The sequence below is a fragment of the Ochlerotatus camptorhynchus genome, unplaced genomic scaffold (assembly GCF_037179485.1).
Source record: "Ochlerotatus camptorhynchus isolate MF236.1 unplaced genomic scaffold, CSIRO-AGI_Acam_v1.1 ptg000062l, whole genome shotgun sequence".
NCBI lineage: Eukaryota > Metazoa > Arthropoda > Insecta > Diptera > Culicidae > Ochlerotatus > Ochlerotatus camptorhynchus.
The window spans coordinates 8,729,343-8,754,603 of NW_027040552.1; the positions used below are offsets into that span (position 1 = coordinate 8,729,343).

Here is a 25,261-nt window from a genome sequence, read left to right on the forward strand (position 1 = left end):
ACTGTTCTTATCTACCGTCAAGAATTTAATCTCATAAAAATGATCTATACTTTTTCATAACACATTCTTAATTTTAAGCTCAATGATAAAAACCAACAGGCTCAGTGATGAAAGTATAAAAACCAGCATAATTTTTATGAGGCAGCTGAGTTTTCAATTACAGTAAAGCAATCTTTTGCGAAACATGTATGTAAACAAACTTTGATAGAGTCATGGGGGCTCGAGCACTCCTGGCCCAGAGCTTTTGGCGGGAATCAACTGAGAAAGAGAAAACCAGTTTTAATTTTGGGAAAATTTTCAAGCAGTTTTCCATTAGCTTGCAAATCAAAATTGGTCGACTCCGCAGTACCCAGTTAAATATTATCTGTTTCTTTGGTAACAAAACACGCCGAAAACGACGCAGAAATCGTCGCCATAGGAATTTGTATGGCGATGATTTCTGCGTCGTTTTCGGCGAAACAGATAATAATTTGGCAAAGAAAATAAAGTACCGCTAATCATGCCCTAATGAAAATACATCAGTACACGGTAATTGCAAAAAACTCTTTTATGACTATAAAGTACACATTTTTGAATGAAAACGGGACTACCCACAAAATGAGTAAAATTTTACACATTTATGAGTAATTACTAGTACAAAAATGAATAAATTTTATGCATTTATGAGTACCAGATACTCATAAAATGTGTAAAAAATACACACATTTTAGGTGTAGTCCCGTTTTAGCCGAATATGCATACTTTATAGTCAAAATTGAGTCCTTTATAGTCATTTTTGCGTATTTTGCGGTTTCCGTGTAGTTCGAATGCTCATACAAAGGTGGCGCATTTATCGTACAAATGAACATACCTCAGTGTCTGATAAAGGTAAAGACCGAGAACGAAAAACTTCAAAACTGCGAGTAGTGCTGTTGTTGTTGTCATTAAATTAGATAATTTCCTCATAAATTAATTTAAATTTGTAGTTTTCACCTTTTTATATATAAAAAAGCACTGTTCAACATGCTCACCAACCTGCCCCTGGTGTCGTTAGCGCGTCAATCTATGGCCATCGCAAGCTGCCGGTTCATTTCGTCCAGCACAGCCGCCGTGGTGAAGGTTCACCGCAGTGTTTACGCAAGAAGGTATCCCACGATGGTCGTCCTGCCGAATGGTGCCACCATCAACGTTAGCTACCACGAACCGCGGAGGATCATCAAGGTAATTTAGTCGTACTATTTAAATGCAGGATTTATTTTGAAGGAACTTATATTTTTAGCTCCCGTTGGACCTGAGCCTCCTGTCGGAAGCCGAGCGAAAGGCCCGTCTGGAGAAGCGGAAGCCGAAACAAGTCATTCACGTTGAAGACGAAGTGGAGGACACTTTCAACGCTAGGAAATATGTTAATTTTATAAGGAAGAAGTGAGCTAGTGACATTGTAAATACGATAACAGTTACTGTTTTAACTTGAGGGTAGTGCTATTTAATAAATTGGTCCTGAAAATGAATTTTTCGAATTAAAAATAGTTCAACGATGTTTTAATCATGAAAAACATTCCTTTATTTTGCGTTAATATTTTGAGTCAACTCAATATAGGTATCGCAAACAATTCCAACAATATCAGAGTTTAATTGTCTTTCTAATCCAGCATTTTGGGTTCAAATATCCATGATGCTTCATTCTTCTTTATTCTAAACTTTTGCGTGTATGGGTTTGTTGATAGTTTATTTTCAGAGTAATGAAATATGTTTCCTAAATCTAAGTAGTAAGTCGAATGCCAATTTCTCTACCATTTAAAACTACGCGATGAGTCGAGGCAAATAAATAACAATGTCCACGCAAGCTGTGTCCAAAGGCTAGCTATTCATTCCGAATCTTTTCCTAAGAGTGTATTGCAGCTTTTCGTGATTGTGTTCTAAAATAAGTATTGCAATTAAACATTGCACTGTTTCAAACACACACAAAAATGTGCAAAATATTTGTTGCGCATCATTTACGGATCAATCTTATGAAGTAGTGTGGTTCAGAATTCCGATTGAAAGTGTTTCGGAAAATGGGAAAGAGTAGGTGTAGTGGAAGCGGATGGAGATTGAAAGAAATTGAGGAAAATTAAAATAAAGAAGACAGTTTAAAAGTTCTGCAATTATTTTGGATGTTTGAGACAATTAAGAACATTAGTGAAACATGTAGAAAATTTCAATGTTGACAGTGTGATGTAACTTCTAGTAGTATTTTTGTTCAGTAAGATTTTCAGTCTTTCAATTTCTTGCAAGAAACTTTACTGAAACTAACTTGCCTATGTGTTTGTTACGTCTGCATTATTCAGTTCAAGTTGAGACCTAGGCAATCCATCATCTATTTAAATGAAAATACAACGGCACACACGACACTTTGCATAATAAATATATAAGCTAATCTCTAGTTTCAATAATAAAAAAATAAAAAGCTATCCATACAACACAAACAGTGTGATGTCGTAAGTACGTTGTTTACAATCTACTAAAAAAAAACTTTGACTTGACTTGCACACATTAAAAAAAAAAAACCTAGTAAAACAGAAATTCAGCGCGACCGCTCGCCACGGTCGTCCTCGTCGTCGAAAATATGTAGTCATTTGAAGCGTTCAAAGTACTCCATCAACTTCTGGCACAGCATCACGCTAAACTTGGTCGACAGGGCCTTGCTGATAGTTTCCGTATTTTCCAACTTTCGAACCACCTTTCCGGTCGACTGCGGAGAACTAGGACCGAAAGCTTCCGCTGCCAGCAGGTTGTTTCCGTTGTTGTTGAACTTGTCCAGCAGTCGGCGTTCCATTTCCAGCGTTTCGCTGTCTACGTTACCTCGCATTCCAGCGGATATGTTGTTCGTATTGCTAAAGTACAGCACGAATGCCAGCTGGACCAGGTAGTACTCGAGGTTACGCAGGAAGTACTCCTCCAATACGTCCAGGTTGATGTTATGCTTGATGAAGAACATGAACAGTTCGTAGATGAAGTACTTGAAGTTGGCCGTATCCATCGGGATGATGTTGGAGTCTTTGGTAAAGTATTCGAAGATTTTGACCAAGTTCATTGTTGTTTTGGCAATGGTAGCTGGCGAGGCAGATGAGGACAGAGATCCGGATAATAGTTCTAGGATCAGGTGGAACGCTTCCACGTAGTCATAGTTCAACATCATCATTCGGATGTGGTACTCGTTGCAGCGTTTGGTCAACTCTAGGATGTTATCCTGGCCGTACAGCCCGTGGAAAATATACAAGCAGTAGTGGATGAAATCGTTACTTAGCAGATGACGTTCGTTGAACAAACGCGATGAATTGGAACTCCCATCATCCGGGTCCATATCTTCCAAACCTTCGTCATCTTCATCGTCATCGACGGCCAGCGATGTTGGGGAAGTAGCGTACGACACCGACTGCAGTGAGGACATCGTACTGGCGTTCTGGTGCTGAATCCTACAATCGAACGCACTTCTCAATTCTCCAACAAAGTCATCCATCTCCGTTGTATTGCTAACATCGTTCAAGCTGGAGCTAATGGTCGAAATGTTATTGCTAATGGTCTTCTCCAGGGTGCTCTTAATGACGAAATTCCGCTTAAATTTCGGCATCGACTTGATCAACCGCATCGTTTGATTGCCCAACTCGTGACTTCCATCGCTTGCAGGTAGTTTGATTTCGTGCGGCAATTCGATAAACTGCGAACTGTCCGGAATCCGCACCAACCTATTGGAGATGGGTAAGCGTACCAGCTTTCCCGGAACGCCACTACGTTCCTGGTTGATTTCCTTGGCACATTGGCCCATGTTGTTATTGCCCCAGGATTTAACCGTTCCGCCGTCGGTCATTATTAGGGTAAAATCGGCACCGCATTCGACGTACTCCACACCGGTGACGGTTTCCAGTTTGGTTGGGATAAGGACTTCGTTGCGACCATTTTCTCTCCCCAGTTGGCGTTCAATGTTTTTTCCCCAGGTGTAGATATTCGAACGCGACGTCACCAGGGCAAAGTGGTACAGGCCGCTGGAGATCTGCAAACAAATATATAATTGGCGAGATTTAGAAATTTTCTGAATGCCAACCTGGTACCAAATAACGTGTGGTGGCTACGTTCCACCCCGTGAAATAATTCTACTTACTCTGACAATATCGTCCTGGACTAGCGTCGTATCCACCACACTGGGGAACAGATGTTCAGCGAATTCCTCTCCAGGTGCGGATCCAACCTTTTCATCCGTTTCGGGCGTCTTCGACTCCTCCCCGGCACTGGTATCCTCGATTTTGATATCCGGAATCGGACCGATTGGTGTCCTTGGCTCCGCTACCGCTTCTAGCGGTTCCGATACCGCCTCATTCTTTGGTTGTTCTTTCGATTCCCCATCCACATCCAGCCCTGCCGGTGATTTTTGTTCCGAATCACCTTCGGCTGTGGCTTCCGGTTCCGCTGTGGCCCTCGATGAAGGACCAGCAGACTGCGGCGCTACATTTGATCGGCATTTGCTGTGCGATGATTTCGCCCGCTTGCGAGCTTGATTTGCCAAACGAAGCGCCTGCGGTGAAGCGCCCCACGTGTAGAGTTTGTTGCTTTTAGTGAGGACCAACTGCAAAATTTAATAGATTTTAGCTTTCTTCCTACAACGGGGATTCGAATTGACGATTACATTAACGAAGAGCTTTGTATTGATGAGGAGGATTTCTTCGTCAAAATCTACCCGACGTGGGATCAGCGATAGGACAAAGGACTTTCCATTGCGAGTATCGACGGTGAAGTTGAATTTATCTTCCTGGCCCAATCCCAGCTGCCCGTAGTGATTGGATCCGAACACGTATAGGACGTTTTTGGAATTGCTTTCCTGTCTACAGAGCACCAGAGTGTGGGCGTGACCCAATGCGATTTGTTGTATATTCTGTTCAATTGGACGTATTTTTTTAAAAGAAACCATCGACACAACACGGAAAAACAAACCTTCTTCCGGAAAAACTCCACCATCCTTGGTTTGGCACAGTCAGCTACGGAGCCGTGACCTAGTTGACCAAAAATTCCCCATCTAAAAAGACATTTTTGCGATCACATCGAAAAAACATCGAAACTCATCGAAAAACATACCCCCAGGTGTACAGCAATCCATTCGCCACGACAGCATTGTGGTACTGTCCGGCACAAATGTGCGTAATGCTCTTCCCATCCAAAGCATGTACATACATTGGCTGCAACGCATTCAGCACGTGGTTTCCGATACCCAGCTGGCCCAGGTTATTGGCACCCATCGAATAAACCTGATCAAAAGAAGAAACCAGCCATCAGGACTTATCTCCTTAGAACCCACCCAAACCTACTACTCACCCCATTATTGGTCAACAGAAGCGTATGCAGTCGTCCGCACTGTACCGCAATCATCTCCAGATCGAGTTGCATCAAAAAGAACGCCGTCGGTGGTGATCCGTTCGGAGCCAGTGGATCACCTTGGAGCCGGGTTCTGCTAAGGGCACAATTGACCCCATTGGAACCCCACAGGTAGGCTACCTTATTCACAACGCAACCGGCATGGGAAAACCCAGCCGATAGTGGCGAGTACTGCCGCAAGCGCATTTCGACCAATTTCTCATCATAGTGCACCCGCACGTGCTTCAGAGCATTCAGGAAACTACCACTATGCATCTTGACCATTTGAGCACGGATCGAAACGGCTAGGAAGGTTTCGATCAGAGATTTGCAAAAGAGCAGCAGGTTTTTGTCCAGTTCCCGACCGGAGCCGCTGTCGTGATTGGATAATTTGTGCATCAGCGGCCGGTAGATCGGGTGGAACGGGTTTAGCTGGCGGATGAGACGTTCCAGGACGTTGATATCAAACCTGTCCATGCACCTGTGGATCATTTCAAAGTAATCCAGGGTGTACTCTTGAAGATAGATCAAGCTTTCCATAAACAGTTCGTTGGAAAGGTTGTAGACGTAGGCGTTGATTTCCGCAGAATGATCCGCAAGTTGTTCCCAGATTCCGATCAGGCAGCTGAACACGTCCAGACAAGTGCCACGAACCATTGCCAGCAGGACCACGGAGGAGTACAGCTTACCGTGGGCGAGGATGATGCAAGCCAGGCTGGTGTGATATTTACTATTGGTGACGATAAAGTTCCACAGCGGGATGTAGTTTTTGTCCTGGACACAGCGCTCGCACAACGTCAGCAGCATCAGATTCGACAGGTGGAACTGTGCGGTGGTCGAAATCTGCACGTCCCACGATACGTCATCATTTTCATAGGAAAAATCGCTGCACTGGGCGCCGGCGTTGATCGGCTTCAGCGAAACCTTGGCATTGAGCTGGAATAAGAGGATGTGTGTATGGTTAGGTATATTTCATAAAAATATAAAAAAATGCATCCTGAGTTATTTTCAAATCCATTTCCGATGTCAATTAATACGTTATCAACCAGAAGTTCAGTCATATTAAGTGATATCTCCTGAAATTCAAGAGTTGAAGACCAACGTCGAGATTCGCACATGTATCGATGCATCAAAAAGATGAAAAACAGCAACCTCCGGAAGAATATTTTTTGACTACGTCTTGGGTGCCAACCCAGGGAAATGCAACGAAAATTGGTAAGACTTTAAATGCTTATAACTTGGCCAATAATCAATGGATTTTGATTATTTGTATGGCGATCGGTTGGGCAGTTTTATTAGATTTGTGTGGTATGTCACATATTATAAATTCTTAACCGCTTTCAAAACTGTTCTATATTTCATTACAACTAGGTGTATTTCCTACTCGTTGGAAATCTTCGTTCATGTTCCCGATTTTCAAGAAAAGAGACCAGCGAAATGTGGAGAATTACCGAGGAATTACTTCACTTTGTGCCTGTTGCAGGGCAATGGTTATAACGGAGGAAATAAAGGGATAAACTATCTCCGCTGAGTGACGACTACTGAATAACGTATATTTCTACTTCTCTGTGATACATAGCAAAGTGTGTGAGTGTGCGTGTATGGGTGTTGTGTAAACGATACATAAATGTTTGGGGATTATGCGCTGGGTTAAAAAAAACTTTTCGAATGAGCATCGGTGTTACACGGTTGTGTCAACCGACACTTCTTCTCAACGATGCTAGTTCGACGTCTCGGTGCGCTCGGTTGGCATGTAGCGGAGTTCGATGATAAGCGTAGGCAAGTGATGTAGACGTACTTCGTGTCGATGTGTTTAGAACGCCTCTCCAGACGCTCAGACTCTACGATCTTCATACAGGATTGGTTGTCTTCCCAGACGACTATGGGTTTTGTTTGAGCCTGCTGCAAGTCCTTGAGAAGTTTCCGGAAACACATGAGCTGCTGACATCTGTCCGCCAGCGCGACGAATTCAGCCTCCGTTGAGGACAAGGCAACACACGATTGCTTTCGTGTTCCCCAGTCGACAAGACCGCCACCGAACTTCAGCAGGAAACCGGAGTGAGACTTCCTGTTGCCTTCGTGGCCGGCCTAGTCAGCATCCACAAACATTCCACTTCGTCGGATCCGGGACATAGGTACAAACGGAGGGAGAGGTAGCTCATCGATTCTTCCGGTTCGCCTCTTAGCATCGTGTTATAAGGTACCAGGCGATAACCAGGGTAGTTGATCGATAGCTCGATGACGTCATTTCGTTGACGTCTGCAATGGGAAATTCTCATAGCAGGCGTTGACGATGGGACGTTGTCGAGTTGTTGAATAGCAACTATCGTGGTAACTCACCGATTACCTGTCGATCTGCCAAATTTGGAAAGACGTCTGCATTGAATTGTCTAATATTCCGCCCACTATATCACAAGAAATTGCGAGTAGCTGAGTGGAATGGAGATAAGCTAAGCATTGGGTACAGGACCAAGTCTCCCCTGGGTGGTGCTAAAAGATGAGCGCAATAGAATCATCAAGTTGCCATAAGGCACGGAATGAGACTATTGCATGGCTGGGTAGTCAAAGTCTTCCATTCGTTAGTTATTTCAGGTGGATTAGAACAGGTTTAGGTTTAGGGTGGGCGTTGGCCAGATTTGGATTTTTCAGATGTAATCCTGGATAGGACCCTGTCATTGAACGTCGCGTGAAAGTGGAACTTAATGAAGGCCTAAGTACTTTTTCGTAGTTTTTAGTTTTCGGATTTGAGCAGAAAAACGCGGTCCCAGGTCCTTACATACCAAAGAGATTTATGGTAAAATCGCTTGTGTATCGTGTATTTTGCGAAACTCTTTGTTGTTGTTGGTTCCGGGTTTGAATGGATACACAAATTTGAGCAACGGTATTATGTGATATGAGGGGCTCGGTGGCCTTAGAGCAACCGTTTTTGCTTACTGAGCAGAACATCATGAGTCTAATCTCAGGCCCATCCACATTCAAGATTCGTCAATCGTTTTATTTGTTAATATAATAACAGCAACTCGGTGATTAAAAAGGTGCTCGTTTGCCTAGTGGTAAACGTTTTTGCTTACTGAGCAGAAGACCGTGAGTTTAGTCCCAAGCTCCTTCGCGTTATATGATCGTTAGGACATCAATTCAGCTTATCGTTTACCAAAACGAACCCTGGTGCTAACCCAACCCTCTTATCCAACATCCCAGTGATTCCTCGTGGAAGTGCAGAGGTGTTCTCGGCTTCCATCAAAGCGAGTGTCATGTCAACACAATCCTTCCCATTCCTTTCTTGACCTGTGTTCGGGCGCGGCCGGCGCTGGTATTGCCTAATTTAAGATCACCAGTTTTTACACATTAAGGATGATGGCTAGTCCCAAGCATCGTCTATTGGTTCTCTGGGTAATTACAGCTGATCTGGCAGTAACAGAGTAGCAACCGTGGGCGGTCAATCAAGCTCAAGCAAGAAAACAGAAACCGTCAGGAAGTTAAAAGTACATTATAAAACAGATTTTTAGCCTAACACGAGAGATATTAAAATCAAAGCAGTTATAACATTTGTTGAAAATCTTGCACTTACGACTTTTTTTAACTAGTTTGTTTTTTACTAGGCTCAGTCTTGTGCAACACTTTGCGGAGCCAACAATCCGTAATTTTTGAATTAACATTTTAAACAGCAGTAATCTAGGTTAGTATTGGGTACCAATTACTCGTGGCGGGCTCGAGGTTAATGGGTAACAATTTCGATTGGAAGGAGCTAGGTAGGAAACTGGTTTCTGAAGCCTCCTTCAGATACTACTCTCGGACGGTCGACCAAATCCTGGCTGGGCAGGGGCAAGTAGCACAGGAACAGGAGGATAATAAGACTGGGACACAATGGCGGGAAATTGTTTGGAAAGGAGGGGATGGTCACATCAAACTCTAACATCAGACAAACAAAGGAATTCGTAGATCGCTTGCATGTAGGGAAGATCACGTGTTTCCAATACATCTTTTACTTCGCGGAAGGGTTGTCTACCTCGGGCCACTAGGGTATCCAATAGTCGTGCTCTGGAGGCGTCATTACCCGGGCAATACCAAACTGCGTGATCGATGTCATCATAACCGGTTCTGCACCTACATATATTGCTGTCAACGAGGTTTATTCTGTAGAGATGTGCGTCTAGCGAGTAGTGGTTGGACATAAGTCTTGACATCACTCGAATGAATCCCCGACTTACATCCAGACCTTTGAACCACGCTCTCGAAGAAACATTTGGAATAATGGAATGTAACCACCGCCCAAGAGAATTACTTGTCCAATCGTTTTGCCAACTTAAAAGAGAACTCTGAGTACTAATGGGAAAAATTCATCATGTGAAATTCTTCTATCATAAATCTCGCCTTGTTGTGCGCCCACCTTTGTGTAGGATCTAAGCAACCATTGGTTTTGTAACAACCTTAAAGCATGAGAATAAATATTCATTATCAGTTGTACCTCGGACCGAACCAGACGTTTCTACATTTTGGCGACGAGCGATAAAAGTTACCCATGGATTTGGACACTCCATCCCAGAAAATTTTACTCGGACCCCCGTGAGATGGCTTGGCCTATGGTGAGTACTTGTGATAAAGCAGATTTTCGAGAGAGTTTGCAGTGGAAAATTCTAATGTACCAAACCTGAAATCATTTCCGTGGATAGAAAATTCTTAGCGATGATTTTATCTGAGAAAATTGAATTTCAATTTCTCCCGTAAACCCGGCATTTAACATCCTAAGAAATAGAGGCAGTTCAGGGTATTTTTTTTTCGGAATGAAAATCCTAATCGCTTAGGGATGATTCTCACTAAAACAATTTTGTTGATGACGTGAGACTCGGTGATTCTGGAAAATTCTAAACAAAATACGCGGAACCCATAGCAACGGGATGAAGTACGCAGTGAAATATGTAAAAAGTATCATTATGTGGAACCCAATGTTTCATGGGATGCAGTACGCAGAAATTCCTAATGTGAAAGAAAGCGGAACCTTTCGTTTGGAATGAAGTACGCAGGAAAATATGAGATATTTTAAGCGGAATCCGACGTTTAAGGATGTAGTACGCAGTAAATCTGAACTTAGAGAATGTTAAATGCGGAACCCAACATTTGGGATGAAGTACGCAGAGTGATACTGTGTATATGTATTTCAGTGCGGAACCTGAGTTTTGTGTAGTACGCAGATCACATGAATTTTGATAAAAATACGCCACAGACGTAGTGTAGCTCGTAAAGTACCTTAAAATGCGTGTTGATCCCTCCGTTTGCCGAAGATGCCGACGGACCAGTGTCTGCCCGCTGGGAGAAGTGGCGTGAACATTTTGAGGCATACCTAGCATGGAAGGACGTTGACAATCAGGAGGAAAAATTCAAATCCCTGATGATGTTCGGTGGACCAGACATCCGGAAAGTGGTCAAGCAAGTTCATGTTGACGAATCACACGCTATGGAGAACCGGTACCACATTGCCATGTCAATGTTGGACGATTACTTTGTACCGAGACTCTCGAAAACGTTCGAACGTCAGAAGTTCCGCGAGATGAAACCAGCTGTAGGTGAAAAGTTTGACACTTTTGTCATCAGACTGAAAAAGCAGGCAGCCTACTGTGATTTTGGAGATCAGCTGGAAAGCATGGTAGCTGACCAAATTATTACAACTACAACGGATGTGAGTCTGAAGAGGAAGTGCCTGGAAAAAGACTTTAACTTCAAGGAGATCGTAGCGATCGGTCGTACCCACGAGTCTGTTCAAATACAGATGAGCGATTTGGACAATCGGAACGGAAACTTACAAAAAATCAGCGCTGTCGAAACGGAGGCCAATGAAGAGTCAATTTTGACTCGGAGGACCAAGGCGGTTCAGATGTTTCCGATGCAATGGCAGACATGATTCGAAAGATCCATCGTGTCCAGCCAAATCACTCGAATGCAGAAGTTGTGGTCAAGTGGGACACTCTTCCCGCTGCTGTTTTCTAAAAAGGAAGAAGACCAACGGACAACCGTCCCAGTACAATCGTTTCGGAGCTTCCAGTAAACAAAAGCGATTCGTACGAGAAGTATTTGTAGATGGAACCGAGCGCAACTCAGATGTAGTTGATCTTTTCCACTAGGAGCAGGAAAGAAGCTGGTTCCAGTATCTGTTGGAGGAGTTTGTTTGAAGTTCGTGATTGACACAGGAGCAGACGAAGACGTTTTAAGCGAAGCGGATTGGGCTACGTTGAAACGCGTTGGGTTTGAAGCATACTCTATCAGGAGAGGAAGCAGCAAAGTATTCAATGCTTATGGGATAAATACACCGTTGAAAGTGCTTGGTGAAGTCGACGCAGAAGCTATGATCGACGGTCGGAGTACCGACACTACGTCTTACGTGATCCAGAACGCTTCTCTCAGGTGACACAGCAGTCAAACTTGGATTGGTGAAATTTTTGCAAGCAGTGAATGATGAATCGTTCCCACATATGGATGGTAAGCAATAATTTATACAGGTAAATTTAAATAAATCTATTCTAAACTTCACATGTGTACAGGTATTGTTGCTAATATCAAAATCGATAAAACTGTAGCTCCAGTCCGCCAAAGCCTTCGTCGCATACCATTTCCTCTTGAAAAATTAACCTTGAAAAAACTTCGGGAGCTAGAGAAGCAGGACATCATTGAAACCAGTACACCAACAAGCATTCGAGCAAATTAAGATGATTCTACTTAACAAAAATACCCTTGGATTTTATAATGTTGACGATGAAACTTATGTTATTGCCGATGGGAGTCCTGTTGGCCTTGGTGCTGTTTTGGTACAGAAAGGGAAAGATAATCGCAATCGTGTGATCTGTTATGCGTCTAAAACTCTCACTCCGACAGAACAGAAGTATGCGCAGACTGAGCGAGAAGCTTTAGCAGTAGTATGGGCTTGTGAAAAGTTTCACTATTATCTTTACGGGAAGTTTTTCCATCTGGTTACGGACCATAAGCCGTTAGTCGTGATTTTTGGAGATCGTCTGAAGCCGTCACCAAGAATTGAACGATGGAAGTTGCGCCTGATGTCCTACGATTTCAAAGTAATGTACCGTCCAGGAAAGAATAACATCGCTGACCCGCTGTCACGACTCTGCCAATCTGTACCAGATAATGGACCTAGCTTTGATGAAGAATCAGAAAGAATCGTACGAATGATAGCTAGTGATGCTTGCCCGTTGGCAATAAAGGGTGATACGGTCAAAATTTGGTCAATATCAACTTGACGTATTTCTTTCAATTTGGCATTTAAAAAACCTGAACACCCCTCATTTTGAAGGTGTGTGTGTGTAGAATGTTGCTCCTATTTTGATTTTGGAATTCACTCTTCAGTTGTCAAAATGCCGTCCAAGCAAGAAGAGCAGCGTATCAAAATTTTGCTCGCGCATCGCGAAAATCCGAGCTACTCGCACGCAAAGTTGGCAAAATCGCTAAAAGTTGCCAAATCAACCGTTACATATGTAATTAAAGTGTTTGGGGAACGTTTGTCGACAGCCAGGAAGTCTGGATCGGGGGGAAATCGAAAACCGGAAGCCGCTGAGACGACAAAGAGAGTTGCCGGTAGTTTCAAGCGAAACCCTAACCTCTCTCTCCGAGATGCCGCAAATAAGCTGGGTGTATCGTCTACAACCGTGCATCGAGCCAAAAAACGAGCCGGACTATCGACTTACAAGAAGGTAGTGACTCCAAATCGCGATGATAAACAAAATACGACGGCCAAAGCGCGATCCCGGAGGCTGTACACGACGATGCTGACGAAGTTTGACTGCGTGGTAATGGACGACGAAACCTACGTCAAAGCCGACTACAAGCAGCTTCCGGGACAGGAGTTTTATACGGCAAAAGGAAGGGGAAAGGTAGCAGATGTTTTCAAGCACATGAAACTGTCAAAGTTCGCAAAGAAATATCTGGTTTGGCAAGCCATCTGTACCTGTGGCTTGAAAAGCAGCATTTTCATAGCTTCCGGGACTGTCAACCAAGAAATTTACGTGAAAGAGTGTTTGAATAAACGTCTGCTGCCTTTCCTGAAGAAACACGGTTGTTCCGTACTGTTTTGGCCGGATTTGGCATCTTGGCATTACGGTAAAAAGGCCATGGAGTGGTACGCCGCCAACAACGTGCAGGTGGTTCCCAAGGACAAGAACCCTCCCAACACGCCAGAGCTCCGCCCAATTGAGAAATACTGGGCTATTGTCAAGCGGAACCTAAAGAAGACCAAAAAACTGCTAAGGGCGAGCAGCAGTTCAAGGCAAACTGGCTTTCTGCGGCGAAGAAGGTGGACAAGGTGGCTGTACAAAATCTGATGGCAGGGATCAAGCGTAAGGCCCGGCAATTCGGATTTGGAAAAGCGGAAGCCTAACTGAATATTTTTCCTGAATTTTATACTAATTGAACTTGAAAAAGAAATTTAATTTGATTTTTTAAATAAACGATTTCACCGATTTACACGCGTTTTCCCTTGACCAAATTTTGACCGTATCACCCTTTAGCAGCATTTTGAAGGCGCCCCATACCTTCCATGACGTCATCACACGTCAGGCTCACTGCAGAGACCACGCCGTCTATCTCCACATCTCGAGATGGGATGTAGACGTAATATTCTTCATTGTAACCCTTATCGTCAGCAATCTCATTTGCGACTTTATATGTGAGCGCAGTTATACGCAGTTTGTTCCGATTGACCTGATGAAATTCGGTCCCCGGGAAACGCCGCGTCAACGTTCTTTTAATCCCTAAGAAGTTTAGGGCTTTCTCTTTCTGCCGAAAGTAGACAACCCAAGGCGAAGCAGAAGACGCCTGGTAATGACGCTTTCTTACTTTATCATTGGGAGGCTTAACGCCCCCCTGTGCTTCATCCATACGAAATTTAAAACTTTCGTTAAGAAGTAATTAATTTATTATTAAAGAACCACCCTATGATGAACGATTCCACTGGGAGAGAGACGATTCACAAGCAAACAGTCAGAGGAATGGGTATATAAAAAACAGATACGTGCAACTATTTGCCCTTACCTTGAAGACCAACGTTGAAATTCACACATGTATCGATGCATCAAAAAGATGAAAAACAGCAACCTCCGGAAGAATATTTTTTGACGTAGGACTACGTCTTGGGTGCCAACCCAGGGAAATGCAACGAAAATTGGTAAGACTTTAAATGCTTATAACTTGGCCAATAATCAATGGATTTTGATTATTTGTATGGCGATTTGTTGGGCAGTTTTATTAGATTTGTGTGGTATGTCACACATTATAAACTTTTAACCGCTTTCAAAACTGTTCTATATTTTATTACAACTAGGTGTATTTCCTACTCGTTGGAAATCTTCGTTTATGTTCCCGATTTTCAAGAAAGGAGACAAGCGAAATGTGGAGAATTACCGAGGAATTTCTTCACTTTGTGCCTGTTGCAGGGCAATGGTTATAACGGAGAAAATAAAGGGATAAACTATCTCCACTGAGTGACGACTACTGAATAACGTATATTTCTACTTCTCTGTGATACATAGCAAAGTATGTGAGTGTGCGTGTATGGGTGTTGTGTAAACGATACATGAATGTTTGGGGATTATGCGCTGGGTTAAAAAAAAACTTTTCGAATGAGCATCGGTGTTACACGGTTGTGTCAACCGACACTCCTCCTCAACGATGCAAGTTCGACGTCTCGGTTGGATCCTAGACGCGGATGGCAGTTCTGTGCCTCTCTAATTTAACTCGCTCTATGGACTTTGTCATTAAGTCCGCCTCCATGCGCTCGGTTGGCATGTAGCGGAGTTCGATGATAGGCGTAGGCAAGTGATGTAGGCGTACTTCGTGTCGATGTGTTTAGAACGCCTCTCTAGACGCTCGGACTCTACGATCTTCATACAGGATTGGTTGCCTTCCCAGACAACTATGGGATTTGTTTGAGTCTGCTGCAAGTCCTTGAGAAGTTTCCGGAAACACATGAGCTGCTGACATCTGTCCGCCAGCGCGACGAATTCAGCCTCCGTTGAGGACAAGGCAACACACGATTGCTTTCGTGTTCCCAAGTCGACAAGACCGCCACCGAACTTCAGCAGGAAACCGGAGTGAGACTTCCAAAGCATTCCACTTCGTCGGATCCGGGACACAGGTACAAACGGTGATCGTTCGTAGCCCTCAGGTATCGGAGGACTCTCTTGAATTCGGTCCAATCGCGGTTAGTTGGATTGGGGACCTTCCTTCCCAGCAGTGAAACGGCCACGCAGATGTCTGGCCGAGTGTTGACCGCGACGTAGAGCAAACTGCCCACCAAACTGCGGTATGACGTGTTTGTAGGCAATTTATGCTCCTCCGTTCGCTTGAGGTATCCGGGGTCAATCGGCACCTTCGAAGGCTTCGCATGGTCGTGTCCGAATCGACGAATCAGATTGTCGATGTAGCTTGGTGCGAATCCTTGTGTGACTAATCTCGCTTTGTGTCGCACCACTCGTCCGTGTTCATGCTTCTTCTATTTGAACGTCCATTTGCAGCCTATCGCCTTGCGACCCGGGGGTAGTGGAGCGAGCTCCCAAGTGCCATTGTCTTGAAGTGCTTCAATCTCCTTTCGATTGCTTCGGAGTAGCTTTGGGGTTCATTATTGAAACGCTGAGGCGAATGCCTTTCGTCGCGCGTGTCGATCGCCTTGGTGCGTTCGCTTCCGTGTTGGCTTCTTCTCCGAGTAGAGGACCTTCATCGCTGAAACCGAGAAACTCATCCTCCGATTGAATATCCTCTTCGACCGCCGAATCGTAATCTTCTTCCGCTCCTGGTTGGTCTTGGGGTACGTCCGGGTTTCGTTGTGGAAAGAGATCGAATTCCACGTCTTCAACCATTGCCTGCGTCCGACTCATCCGTTTAATTGGTGTCCGCACCGTTCTCGATGAACTTGACGTCCCGGCACACGTAGATCTTTCGCCGTTCGTTTCACACCGTTCCAAAGCTCGTAAGGCGTGGCGTCGAGGGGTTTTGTTGGTGAAACGTTTTGGAGATATATACGGCCGTGTTTATTGCCTCTGCCCAATATCGCTGTTCCAGCTGTGCATCGAACAACATGCACTGTACCATTTCGATGAGGGAACGGTGCTTCCGTTTCGCGATCCCATTTTGTTGTGGGCTGCAGCCGGCGGTGTATTGGGGTGTGATCGCTTCACGTTTGTAAAATGAACGCAACTGCTTCCCGCTATACTCGCCGCCCTAATCGGAGCGGATTGTTTTTGGCTTCCGACCGAAATGCGTTTTGGCAAACGCGACATACTCCTCGATCTTCGTGGCGACCTCCGATTTCTCTTTCAGTAGGTAGAGTACACAATAGCGACTGTGGTCCTCGATCATGGTCATGAAATACCGATAACCACTGACCGACGACACCTCTACCGGACTGCAAACGTCCGTATGAACCAGGTCCATTGGTGCATTCGATTTTGATTTGAATTCGTTCGGAAAAGGAGTACGTGGTGTTTTACCTTTCAAACAGCACTCACATTTTTCGTCCAACCCGCAGTCGTGAATCGTCAGACCGTCCACCAGGTCAGCCTACAGTAAACGGTCGATCACTTTCGGGTCACGGTGACCGAACCTCCGATGCCAAACGTGCTTACAATCCTTGTTGGGGTGACCGCCTGCCACCAGGACAGTTTCAGCCGGTTGCTTGATTTGGTACAGACCTTCCTTTAAGTATGCCACAGCGACAACGGCGTTCCCTTGAAGAATGCGACAACCAGTCGCATCGAAAATCACTGTTCCTTGCTTCTGGATGAGTTCCGGCACGGACAGCAGGTTCATCGATAGGCTTGGAGTGTATAGCGCAAAACTGAGGCCTACTTCACGACGAAAACTACTATCGTCAATTTTGTATATCCCGCGCCCGTTCGTGGTGGCCGAACTCGCGATACGCGAACATTGGACGCGAATACAAATTAAAACTAATTAAAAACTCGGAATGATAATAAAACACGTTGTTTCGATGACGAACTAAAAACAATTCTATTTACATACACGATGAGAACATATCTCATTCACTCTTTATGCGCTTTGTTGACATCTGAAGGATGACGGATAAAACAGTCACCGCGAGTCCAGCGGCGGCGGAGTGTATAGCGGTACTCCGTTTTCCAGTTGTCCCCAACATCCCCCCTCTTCAATAGAGGTGGTACGGGTCAAACCACTGCGGCGGCCTTTGGATACGAGAAGACCGGCGTGGAAGTTGTACCGGTGTAGCTGGTCCGCTATCTGCTGAAGCGAACTCTGGAGATGCTGCTGATGTAGACGTAGACGATGATGATGAGGACGAAGACGTAGCTAACGACGAGGACAAGGACGATACAGGTGGCAACGGTGTAGACTCAGCATTCGGGGTCTGAGGATTCGGAAGATCCGGCGAAGTCGATGGTCCTGGTAGTGAAGATGGTGCTGCCGGTACCAACGTGGTTCTAGGAATACTCCACGCATCTAACGGAACGTCGAGTGGTGGTGCCGACGATTGTGACGTACGGTTGCTAACTGGAGTACCACCACGACTGCGCAGCTGGTTGACGTGTGCTCGAACCATTCTACGATCCTCAACCCAGACCGTGTACATCACTTTGCCGATCTTGCCGCAAACGAGTCCTGGTGCCCAGCGCCATTTATTATTGCTGTACACCTTTGCGTAGACCGGATCGTGTGCAGAAAACTTCTCCTTACTTCATCGTCTGGATTAGGCTCTATCGGCGGACGCGCCGGCGGAGGACGAAGTAGATCCAAACTGGTTCTGATGCGACGCCCAAACATAGCTTCGGACGGTGATTTTCCATCTTCGACCTGACGATTTGGCGTTGTACGGTAGGTTAGAAGGAAAATGTCCAACGCTTCACCAACACAGTTCTTCCCCTCCTGGATTTTCTTCAGCGCCCGCATGAATGTGTCCACGAACCTTTCAACCTGACCGTTTGACTGAGGATGAAAAGGTACCGTGGTGACGTTATCAATTCCGCTGTCACTGCAGAACTTCTGGAACTCGCTGCTCGTAAGCTGCGTACCATTGTCAATAACGAGCGTTTCGGGCATTCCTAGGCGGGCGAAGATGTTCCGTAGAATGCTGATCGTTGCTGTGGATGTTATTCGTTGCGTAGGCACCACTTCAGGCCACTTTGAATGGGCATCGATGGCTAGCAGGTAGTGGACTCCGTCAATGGGGCCGGCATAATCCACGTGGACACGCTTCCATGGACCACTAGGCTTTGGCCACGGAACCGGTGGGGAATGCGGTGGAGATTTTGCCACCGATGCGCAGTGCTTGCATGCCTTCACGAACCCAACGATTTCATCGTCAATCGATGGCCAGTACACATAACTCCTTGCTATGGATGTCCCTGGTGTAACTGCCGCAAGCACCGCAGTCGATGCTTCTCAGGAATCACCAAGCGTTCACCGAGCATGATGCATTTCCCAACAGAACACAACGAATCTCTATGCCCATGGAGATAGGCTTGTGTATCTTGCTCCACAATCTTGAAGCTCAACGGCAGACCGCTGACCACTTCGTCCGCAATGAATCGTACATCCTCCTCCAAACACGCTCGCAATCAGGTTTTGCATGATTGTTGATCAATCTTGAGAGGATGTCGGCGTTCCCAAACTTCTCGGTTGGAATGTACTCGATGGAGAAATCGTACAACAGTAGCGTTAACGCCCACCGCTGCAACCGGTTTGCTGTGTACACGGGAATGCCCTTCCGTGAACCGAATATTCGAATCAAGGGTGCGTGATCGGTCTGCAAGCGAAACTGCCTTCCAAAGATCATTTTGTGAAATTTCGTTACGGCGAACACAACTGCTAAACCTTCGCGATCCGGCTGGCTGTAACCCATCTCTGCCTTCGTGAGCGCACGTGCCGCATGCTGAACCACCTTCACCGACCCGTCGGGGAACCTGTGGCTGATTGTTGCACCAACGCCTATCGATGAAGCATCCGCCGATACAATGATCTCTCGTCGCGGATCGTAGTGAGTTAGCAGAAGATCGAAACCAAGTAGCTCTTTGAACCGATCGAAGGCACGCTGCCACTCGGTTGTCCACCGGAATTCTCCATTTCCTTTCAGCAACTCATCAAGTGGAAACCGCAGTGTACGCATATTCGGCACGAATTTTCCATAATAGTTTATGGCGCCCAAGAAAGAGCGAACTCCACTGACATCCTTGCTGGCAGCTTCTGAATATCTTCGATCTTTGCTGGATCCGGTCGCAGCCCGTGACGATCCAGCAAATGTCCCAAATAGCGAATCTGGCTTTCTCCAAAAGAGGCACTTTTCCGAATGAATGGTGAACCCGAACTCTTGGATTATTTGCAGCACCGCCCGAAGATTCTTCTTGTGGTCCTCCTCGTCGGTACCACCGACAACGATGTCATCCAGGTAGCCGCTCACTCCTTTCAGGCCAACCAGCATCGTGTCGATCAACTGCTGGAACGCTCCCGGCGCTGCCTCTACCCCTGGCGGGAGACGATTATAGCGGTACAGTCCTCGATGCGTGTTTATGGTCAGGAGGTCACGAGAACTTTCGTCCACCTCCACTTGCAAAAACGCATCCGTCAAATCTATTTGGCTGAAGACGGTGCAGTTTTCTAGGTTAGCGAAAATGTCCTGCGGAAGAGGCAAAGGGTACTGGTGGGGCTGTAGAGCGTCATTCAGTCCCGTTGAATAATCCCCACAGATACGGATCGTACCATTCGCCTTACGAACCACCACAATCGGAGCTGCCCACTCCGAGAAGTCTATCGGTTCGATCATTTTCTTTCGCTCCAATCGGTCCAGTTCATCGTCCACCGTCTGGTACATGGCATACGCTACCGGACGCTTTGGACGAAACACAGCGGTCATTCCAGCCTGGACTGGACTGGAACTTCACCTTCGTTTTCTTACATAGCTCAAGATCGCCAGAAAACACATTAGGGTACTCTGCCTTTAACCCGCTTACACTGGCCGGAGTGCTGCTGATCTGGTTGCAAATTGAGTCGAAAGGAACCGACCACAATCCGAAAGCATCGATCGTATCAGAACCCAGCAGGTGTAACTGTTCCTTGGTGACCCGAATCAAGCCACGCAACACTCGCCGATCAATGGAAAGATAACAAGAAAACTCACCTTTAATCTGCAATGGCCAACCACTGGCTGTCTTTGCGATGATCGTCGACGCAGACGTTGAAGGGCTGCCAATCTTGCAACAGGTATCCGACGAAATTATCGTGATGTCAGACCCGTATCGATTTGCATACGCATCGGTAATCCATTGATTCCAACCGGCACGTACTTTCGACGCTCCTGCACACTGCACGAATTCACAGTCACTACCTTGGCCGCTGCAACGTTGGGCTTCCGTCGCCTGAATTTTACCTTCGATGCACTCCGACATAGCCATCCTTATGGCCTACCTGGCTGCAATCGCTGCACTTATGGCTTTTGTACGTGCACTCCCTGGCGTAATGCATGCCACCGCATAGCCAACAAGCTGTTTCCGGACTAGTCTTCCCGCTGCTCACTCTCCAACTACCCTTCTCACTGCCGGACTGGTTGAACTTCGACGGCGAGGTTCCTTTGAAACGGTACTGCTTCGTCTTCAAGGCTTTCACAGACATTGAGTTCTCCTCAATCATCGCAGTATCGTGCCGCAAGTTCAACAAACGTTGACACTCTTCCGACAGCTGTTCCAGCGTAACATCATTCCGCTCCTCAATCTTCGACAACAGCCGCATCCGCACAACTGCATCTTTGTCCGACTTCAAGCCACACACGAATACGAGGCACTTGAACCAACAATCAATACGAAACTAACTACTTGACTAGCCTATTGGTCCCAAGCAAACGATTAACGTATCCCATTCTAGTCGAAATTCTCGAAAATACATTCACTGAAAAACAATAGTGGCTTCTGTTCGCTCTGGTTCGTCATGCACAATAGACACGGATTTGACTTGTTAACAAAAGTTTGACATTTTGCGGAATGCTGTTGAAGAAAAAAGTTAGAGGCAATTGAATGTAAATGAATGCACGAAATGAATGCAAATGATTTTCCATGCCTGTTGCCGAATGAAGGGTAAAATCCGCTTTTTCAGACACTCTTCTAATGTAAACTTTCGACGTCATTGTGTGAGATGTGATGAAAACCTTGGTTTTAAGGCAACAACTGCAGATTCCTTGGCAAATCATTAGTTTCCGAGCAAACTTATCAGCAAAAACAAATTTATATCTGGAAGAGACATCCCCACGACCAATTACCAGGTTATTATTTTCGTCCGGGGATTTGTTTATAATCCATTTTGACATATGTTTCGTCATCCATTAAAATACAGCCATCAAATGTCATCAAAACTCGTTCGTATAGTATTCTTGCTTGCTTTTTGGCCACTAAATTTTGTTTCAGGGAGCGATTCGGATGTTTACTGGCACAAAAAGACTTATATCCTTCTCTTGAAAGATTGTTAAGCACGGTGGAAAAGTTGGAATCGTATTTGTTTGCCAAATCACGTATGGAGACACCTGGTTTGCTTTTCACGTACCTCGACACCTTTCTCCTCAGCTCTTTGTCCCTAGTGCCACTTTTATGATAGATGCGCTGTGCTCTATCCACACTCAGAGTATCCTTGTAACGTTTGATTACAAGACTCATCGTAGACTTTGGGAATTTTAACACTTTTGCTATTTTTGAGGCAGACCACGAAGGGTTCTATAGATGTTTGTCCACAATTAATTTTCTTTTCTCAAGTTCCATGATCCGTAATTTCGGGATGCGTAGATCAATCAAGAAAGACTTTTCACCAATGAAACATCAACAAATGCCTGTCAAACATTTTTTGTTCCAACCACCAGGGGCACGGTGCCCCGAGCAAAACTGGAAATCAAATTGAAATCAATACACGGATAGAAATCTCCTTATACCTTTTGGCAAATTTCTATTGCTGATTATTCATAAAATGTATAAGTCAGCTAATAAGCAGACGCCTTGCAAAAAGTTAATGAAGCTCATGTGTCAAATGAAATGTATAAGCGGTCACACATACCTTTTATGCATTCTTGTAGGACCCTGAGTGGTGCGAAGTGAAATTTTCTTCATGTTGGTAGTGTTGAAATAAACGTTTCATCACCGTCGGTTGGTAGAGAGAAGTGTCAAACGGCTTTTTGTGCAGACCCGATTCGTGACTTTGTGATTGTTTGTTGACATTGTTCATAGCTGGAGTTTTTACGGAGTGGAATAAAATTTTTATTTGTATAAATTGTTGCAAATCAGATGCAAATTTAATGTGGCCGACGATATCTATGGAAGTGCTGTCGAAATTCCCTGGGACCTCCAATGGCAACGATTTGACTTCCCTCCAAATCGTGTGAAACTCGAACATGAAAACTCTATAGAACCCCCGTAGAACCTCGCTGGCAGCAACTAAAATATCCACTGAAACCTCTTCTGTCGCGGGAAAAATCTGTTGAAATTTTCTGGAACTTTTGTACTATCATCACAAATCTCCTTAGAACGTTCTCCGAAGTCACAGTCGTTCCTGAGCGAAAAAAAATCGGAGGGGTTTTTTTCAGCGCAGGAGTCTACTTTGGTCCAAAATACGCAATAATACTGTTATTTTTAATTGTTTGAGTCGTTTCGAATCACGTTTTTAAAAAGATCAAAAACATTACTGAAAAATATTTATTTTTTATTTTGGACGATAACAATACTTCTATCTATTTCAACGAACCACAATGATAAAAAAGTGGTTCGATTTGACAACTCGAAAGTGGTTCGATTTTGAGGTCCGTCTTCGCACCACTCAGGTAGGACCTATGTGGTTTGTCTTATGGAATGTATAAGGCTGATGCTTTGGCAAAAATGTATAAGGGAAACACATGAATAAAATAATTGATTTTCGTTTCGTGTAGTTGCTTTTATGATGTAACTTATTTTGAATACTCTAGTTTATATCATTTTGGTTGACTTAACGGTTAACACAGCAAAAATGAGGGCAATATTTTACACTGTTGAATCAAACGGAAAACTAATCCTGCTTTCAATGAAATCAATTTGATTACTGATTTTGCATTCATAATGTATAACTGAATACGGGCCTGGCGTAAATGGTTAGCATCAATGCTTCTCACGGTGAAAGACTTGAGCTCAAATCTCACCCCGGTCAAGTCACAAATGACCTAAAATGTGTTAAACAAAACAAATACACAATACTCGTTAGTTCAACGACAAATGAACTTAAATTAAATTTTAAGCAAGACGATAACAGCAAAAGTTCAAGTTAAGTTGCTTTCATTTAAAAAGTCTTGACTGCATAATGAAAGCACAACATGATATCAGACTACTGTCGCGACAATTGAAATCAAAATGAGCTTTCATTATGATAGGAACTGCAACATTTAACATCGATTTGCTTTCATTTTGTTAACCGACCTACTTTGAATCGAGCTTTATTCTCCTTCTAAAGACTGGACTCGGAAAAAATGCGACACTTTGTATTGAGTGTAACTTTTTATCGCGTGGGTAAAAATTAATGAATTTTTGGGTAATACTAGTTTAAAGTGTTATGTTTATGTGTGCAAAATTGTATCGCGATCTGTCAAGTAATTTTCAAGATGCATTCGAAACAAGAAGAGCTACGCCAGCAAATCTTGGGCGCGGTGATCGATAATCCTGGTCAGTCGCACATATGGATCGGCAAAAGGCTTGGAATCCACCATTCTACCGTGTCCCGCGTTGTAAAGATGTTCCAGGAGATGAAGACCATCGAGCGGCGCGCTGGAAGCGGCCGAAAACCGAAAACGGAATACCCAGAGAAGGCGCGGAAGATAAGGCAGTACTTTAAAAATAACCCGAACCTTTCCACCCGAGACGTGGCCAAAAAGGTCAATTCGTCGAAGTGGTTCGTCCAGCAGACCATGAAGCGGGCTGGGCTACGTGTTTTTAAGGTCAGGAAGGCGCCAAACCGGACTGACAAGCAAAACACGGTGGCCAAATTGCGTGCGAGGAAGCTGTACCGTGAGTGGCTGGTCAAGCCAGGCTGTCTCGTCATGGACGACGAGACCATACATCAAGGCGGACACCAAACAAATCCCCGGCCTCGAGTTTTTTGTCGGTACGTCCCGCATGGAGGTTCCGGAAAAGTTCCGGAAGAGAAAGATGGACAAATTCGCGAAGAAGTGCCTGTTGTGGCAGGCGATCTGCGAGTGCGGACGGTACAGCAAGCCGTTCGTTACAACCGGCACCATAAACGGGCAGATTTATCGAGAGGAATGCTTGCAGAAGCGCTTGCTGCCCTTCCTCCGCTCTCACCGTGGTTCCACGCTGTTCTGGCCGGATCTCGCTTCGTGCCATTACGCCAAGCCTGTAATGGATTGGTACGAAGCGAAGGGCGTTAATGTGGTCCCGAAGGAGGCGAACCCTCCAAATACACCAGAACTTCGTCCGATCGAAAAGTTTTGGGCGATAATGAAGAAGAAGTTGAAGAAAAGTGGAAAAACATTCAAAACCGATGAAGCTTTGAAGAAAAACTGGGAGAAATTGTGTAAGGAAGATGGGCAAAGCCTCGCCCAAGATCTCATGAGCAGTGTTAAGAGAAATGTACGAACATTCAGCTTGGGGGAGGAAATTCAATAACTAAATTATGCCAAAACATATATAGTTATATATAGTTATTTAATCCCTGAAAATTTGAGAATTATCCGATTTAAAATGAATTTTTGGTGATCATTTATGTGTGTCTTATTTTTTCCGAGTCCAGTCTTTAGTAAAGGGTGATACGGTCAAAATTTGGTCAAGGGAAAACGCGTGTAAATCGGTGAAATCGTTTATTTAAAAAATCAAATTAAATTTCTTTTTCAAGTTCAATTAGTATAAAATTCAGGAAAAATATTCAG

The 25,261-nt window shown here is 44.7% G+C and overlaps 2 protein-coding genes and 1 pseudogene across 2 annotated transcripts in view; 2 read left to right on the top strand and 1 right to left on the bottom strand.

Annotated features, from left to right (window-relative positions):
* Window positions 1–962: 962 nt before the first annotated feature.
* mRpL55 (mitochondrial ribosomal protein L55) lies at window positions 963–1,453 on the top strand. The gene is made up of 2 exons (XM_065239696.1): window positions 963–1,200; window positions 1,259–1,453. The coding sequence occupies exons 1-2, from the start codon at window positions 1,003–1,005 to the stop codon at window positions 1,403–1,405; spliced, it is 345 nt and encodes a 114-aa protein (XP_065095768.1). The 5' UTR covers window positions 963–1,002; the 3' UTR covers window positions 1,406–1,453.
* Window positions 1,454–1,516: 63 nt separating this feature from the next.
* ca (claret) overlaps window positions 1,517–25,261 on the bottom strand; it is a 41,233-nt gene continuing 17,488 nt past the window's right edge. The window contains exons 4-9 of the mRNA XM_065239782.1: window positions 5,323–6,297; window positions 5,086–5,255; window positions 4,945–5,026; window positions 4,640–4,885; window positions 4,118–4,579; window positions 1,517–4,009 (exon numbers count right to left, since the gene is read on the bottom strand). Of these exons, the coding sequence (XP_065095854.1) occupies window positions 2,591–4,009; window positions 4,118–4,579; window positions 4,640–4,885; window positions 4,945–5,026; window positions 5,086–5,255; window positions 5,323–6,297 (3,354 nt within the window). The 3' untranslated portion in view covers window positions 1,517–2,590. The remainder of the gene's footprint in view (window positions 4,010–4,117; window positions 4,580–4,639; window positions 4,886–4,944; window positions 5,027–5,085; window positions 5,256–5,322; window positions 6,298–25,261) is intronic.
* On the top strand, window positions 9,933–11,973 carry LOC135696870 (uncharacterized; annotated as a pseudogene).